At 40.8% G+C, this 4,720-nt stretch overlaps 1 protein-coding gene across 1 annotated transcript; it reads left to right on the top strand.

The window, feature by feature from the left end:
* The first annotated feature begins 2,163 nt into the window (after nt 1–2,163).
* On the top strand, nt 2,164–4,121 carry LOC145660170 (alpha-1-antitrypsin homolog). Its single transcript, XM_081724294.1, has 4 exons — nt 2,164–2,847; nt 2,943–3,202; nt 3,387–3,545; nt 3,933–4,121. Exons 1-4 carry the CDS (start codon nt 2,169–2,171, stop codon nt 4,119–4,121), a joined length of 1,287 nt encoding a protein of 428 aa, XP_081580420.1. The 5' UTR covers nt 2,164–2,168.
* The last annotated feature ends 599 nt before the right edge of the window (nt 4,122–4,720 follow it).

Here is a 4,720-nt window from a genome sequence, read left to right as displayed (position 1 = left end):
AAATTAACAATATACTTCAACAGCTCCACATCTAGATTGCTTTCTTTGAGGGGCAGTAAAACATAATGGGTTGGCATGTCATGCTCACAGACCGGAGCGCCGCCCGTTTCCATGACTACCTAACCACTTACTTGTTTTCCCACTATCCTCTCTCTCTCTCTCTCTCTCTCTCTCTCTCTCTCTCTCTCTCTCTCTCTCTCTCTCTCTCTCTCTCTCTCTCTCTCTCTGTTTTATTCTGTTCCCTCGTCCGTTGTACTTTCTCACTGCTCTCTGGTCTACGTTGCTTTTTCTATTCGCGTCAGGTGTTCTCCCGTTGCTTCGTTTATGTTTAGGTTTCTTTAGCATTTTCATATACGATAGTGTTGTGCGGTTTTCCTTTTAGTTCTGTTACCTGTGTTTGTCTAAAGTAGCCGCTTCTGTGTGCTCCCCTTCCTTGTTTCTTCTTCCCTCGCTTGTCTTAGTTTTATGCTTCGTTGTTTTCCCGTTTGTCTTTCCTTAAATATTTATTTCCCTAATTTACGTAGTGTTCATCCTCACCCTGATTAGCCTGTTCTTCTTTTGTTTGTTCCTTGGTTTTGTCCTGTATTGTGTTCTCCTGGTGTTTATTAAACTTGTTCCTTTTCACTGTTCTGTCTATAGTTTGTTTTCTCCTGTTTTTGATTCCGCTCACTCGCATGTCAGAGACGATGGTACTACGCACGTGTGTTCGCCCTCCACCTTCCACGAGTTACGCACGTTTAGTAATATTTTGAAATCCAGAACTGTATTAAGGGCTTGATTAGAGGAGGGATGTGAGGAGATGCAGTGAAAAAAATACATGTGGACAACCAACCGTTTGTAAAACATATCTCCCTTTCCACGCCATTTGGATTAATATTAATGTGATGTCATTTAAGATGTCTTACTATTGTCACTCTAACCTTATGTGTGATTTACAGGCTAAGTTACGTTGGGCATAGCAGGAATTCCTCGTGTCAAACGAGGTGGATCCGTAGAGTCTCGATCTTTCTCTTTACATTGGTGACTCAGTGGAGACTTCGGTGCGTCATGCATCTGTCTTGCATGATTCTAGAAATGCAACAAGATCTATGCACTTTATTCAAGAAGAAAAAGTATAACCAGCATTAACCAGTGAAAGATGTTTGGAGTTAATAAAACAGAAAATCTTGTCTTAATTATCTTAATATATAATTATATGCGTTTTTTCTTTGTAAAGGCAAATAAATGTTACACCATCAGCTCATGCTACAGTACGTCTATGCATTTAAACCACATAAAGGCTCAGAGAGAGTTTGCAGCTGATCCCGATGACAAATGATGACAGCAGAGCTAATGATACAGGCTTAAATTGAAATATGAGGTAAATAAATAAAATAAAAATGCATACACCTGAGACTGAAATGTGCTTTGTGGCCAAATGTGTGCTTTCAAAAAGCTTTCAAAACTTGCGATGGCGAGGAATCATTCAAGTTGTGTGAAGGTTCTCAGAGAGGTCAGTGGTACCGAGAATACAAAGAGCTCTGAAAGTACTAAGTACATGTTAGCTAATATGAAAAAAGACTGCCATCCTGTATAGCTGATAAAAAGAACTGCACTTATGTACACAGATCAGTTAGTGTATTCGAAGACCGCAGCAGCTGAGTTTGGAATGAGACTACACAGCCTCACAGGAATCAATACCAGAGGTAACGATGCCAGCGTACACGGTTTTGGCATCAGTAATGTTAACTAAAGGATAAATGCTGTGCAATGTTCCTGCTCTATTTGAAACAGCCCCTCAGTGGTTAATGTTTAAAGGACTGACCTCAGATTACACCAAACAGGCTATAAAATGTATGAACTCAATCCCAATAGTTTACTGCTGACAGGACGTGGATGGTAAGTAAATGTACTGTAAGATGACTGATATTCTGGAGATACAAGTAATTTTTTCCTCAGATCTTGTTTGAACTAAATGGCAAACACTTCAACAGTGATCTATTACATCTTTAAAAATGTAAAAACTGAATTAAAGACTAGACTCAGAAGTAGTCTCCATGCAGGCTATCACGTATATACCTCTCTTATGAAAATCCATGTGTTGACTATTTTCTAATGTAATAGTTTTGTTTAAATGAACCTGCATGTAACACATTTTAAATCTGTGCAGTGCTTCTGCAGGTGTTAAAATGTGGGGAAAGGTCCAGTGCTGTTTGATTGTTGTCCTCATACTGTCAGTGGACTGGACTGTAGGCATCAAGGACCAGGATCATGATCATGACCATTCAGCAGATCACCATCAACATCTCCATCATGGCAACGATGCAGCCCACCCCCACCACGATGGAGAAGACAAACACTGCCACAAACTCTCACCCCACAATGCAGACTTTGCCTTCTCCCTCTACAAGAAGCTGGCCAGCCGTCCTGACACCCAGGGCAAGAATATCTTCTTCTCTCCTCTGAGTATCTCCATGGCTCTATCCATGCTGGCCCTGGGGGCCAAAGGTGATACCCATTCACAAATCTTCAGCACCCTGGACTACAGTGCTCTCACAGCTGATCAGGTCAATGAAGGCTATGAGCACCTTCTTCACATGCTGGACCACAGCCAGGATGCCCTAGTGTTGGAGATAGGAGGAGCTGCAGCTGTACAAAAAGGCTTCAAGCCTGAAGAAAAGTTTCTGAAAGATATCCAGCACTTCTACAAAGGTGAAGCCTTCAGTGTGGACTTTTCCACACCTGAAGTCGCTGTGCAAGAGATCAACAAGTTAATTGCCAAAAAGACCAAGGACATGATCACTGATATGGTCAAGAATCTGGATGCTGCCACAGTGATGATGCTCATCAACTATATGCATTTCAAAGGTAAGAGTAGACAAGTAGAACCCACTAGAGATTAAATAATTTTTCATGTATTTCACCTGAACTGCAGTAACCAGTTTTGTATTTCACTCTGTCAGGTAAATGGCAAGAGGCTTTTAAAGTGGAGGACACCAGCAAAGGTGACTTTCATGTGGATGAGAACACCACAGTGTCTGTGGATATGATGAACAGAAATGGTGAATATGACTTCTACTATGACCAGGGCAACTTTACGTCTGTTATCATGCTGCCATATAATGGAAACGCCTCCATGATGATCGTCCTGCCTGACCAGGGAAAAATGGAGGAGGTGGAGAAACACATCAGTAAGGATCACCTCAAGTACTGGAAGGACAAAGTCCACAAAAATGTAATGTATCATGAAATGCTTTTTAAAATATACTTTAATTTATACATATTAAGTACTACCACAAAGTAAAACCTTTACTCCCTGACAAGGTTACCAATGACAAAAAAGTATTAAATAAATATTTTTGCTTGTGCTATTCCATGTAAGAGTGCGTTTGCATGACTGACCATGTCTGTTCTCCAGCACTTTGGACTTGTATATGCCTAAGTTCTCAGTGTCTGCTTCCTCCTGTCTTGGGGACACTCTGGAGGACATGGGAATGGTTGATGCATTCTCAGACAGTGCAGACTTCTCTGGAATCAGTAAGGGAGCCAAGGTGGCAGTTTCCAAGGTATGTGGAGAAATGCTGTCATGTCTAGAGTGTCACATTATGAGTGTGGGAAATATTGTTAATAGACTGCCCATCTTAAATATCCAGTAGAATTTTGACTGCACTCTGAGCCTCAAATAAAATAAAAAAAAAAGTGAATTTCTAGGTTTGCCTCTCTTGATATGACACAATATGAAGTTACATTTGTATAGTGCCTTTCAAGTACCCAGGGACACTTTACAATCAACACACTGCACAATGCTTTTACATCCAGTCAACACACTGGTGAGATGCAGCAGGCAAATTCCATCTGTTGTCCACAAAGGACTGTTCAGAAGTTAATGCATCTACTGCTTACATACATTAAAGTGTCATTCAATGACTGCCCAGATTGGTCCTTCCCCACAGGTCCTGCACAAGCCCATCCTCAGCGTGGATGAGCAGGGCACTCAGGCTGCAGCTGCAACTACTCTTGAATTCATGCCCTTGTCATTGCTTTTCAAAACAGAAGTCAACAGACCGTTCCTAGTTTTCATTGTGGAGAAGAACACCAGGAGTATCCTGTTCATGGGAAAGATAACCGACCCCACTGTGTAGTGGTAGACGTCTCCCACACAGTCTAGTCAGCAGTATGATGGGAGTGCTACTGAATTCTCTCTCATATCAATTAGCAACAAATATAGTCAAGTCTCTCTATTATCTCGGAGCAATGAAAGGCTAAAGGTTGTGCTAGTTTAGTGAGCTACATATAGAAGGGACTTCATTTAGCTATAATTAAACTTAAAATTAAATGCTCCTTTCAGACTTAGTCCAGTTCCCTTACACCAGATATGAGAAAAACTAACAGACTGTTGGATTATTTCTGATGGCATAGTGAATACAGATGTACACAAACCCAGGCATCTGAATGGAAATAAAGTTGTTGAGTGATATTTGAATGGGTCTTCATTTGTTTTGACAAACCAATCATGGCAGTCTGTAGCACACAAATCATGGGCAGTTATAACATTAGGGATGTTTGTCATATGTATCAGTGTTTCATACACGTATTACTTAAGTCATACGGAACTATGTCATTCTAAAACAGACATAGCGATGTGACAGACGTACATTAAGCTCCAATCTCTCTAACTGTCCTGTGATTCATTTATAAATCAGTTTTTAGTTCTTTCCCAGTGTGTTGTCTTGTATGTTGA

This window comes from Electrophorus electricus, chromosome 2, assembly GCF_041902795.1.
Source record: "Electrophorus electricus isolate QZ-2024a chromosome 2, ASM4190279v1, whole genome shotgun sequence".
NCBI classification, from domain to species: Eukaryota; Metazoa; Chordata; class Actinopteri; order Gymnotiformes; family Gymnotidae; genus Electrophorus; species Electrophorus electricus.
This window is presented reverse-complemented; position numbering and strand designations above follow the sequence as displayed.

Excerpts from the sequence above, each read along its gene's own strand:
- LOC145660170 (XM_081724294.1), top strand. The coding sequence starts at position 2,169 with ATGTGGGGAAAGGTCCAGTGCTGTTTGATTGTTGTCCTCATACTGTCA. Across the intron at positions 2,848-2,942 it reads CAACTATATGCATTTCAAAG|GTAAATGGCAAGAGGCTTTT; the intron begins GTAAGAGTAGAC and ends TCACTCTGTCAG. Across the intron at positions 3,546-3,932 it reads CCAAGGTGGCAGTTTCCAAG|GTCCTGCACAAGCCCATCCT; the intron begins GTATGTGGAGAA and ends CCTTCCCCACAG.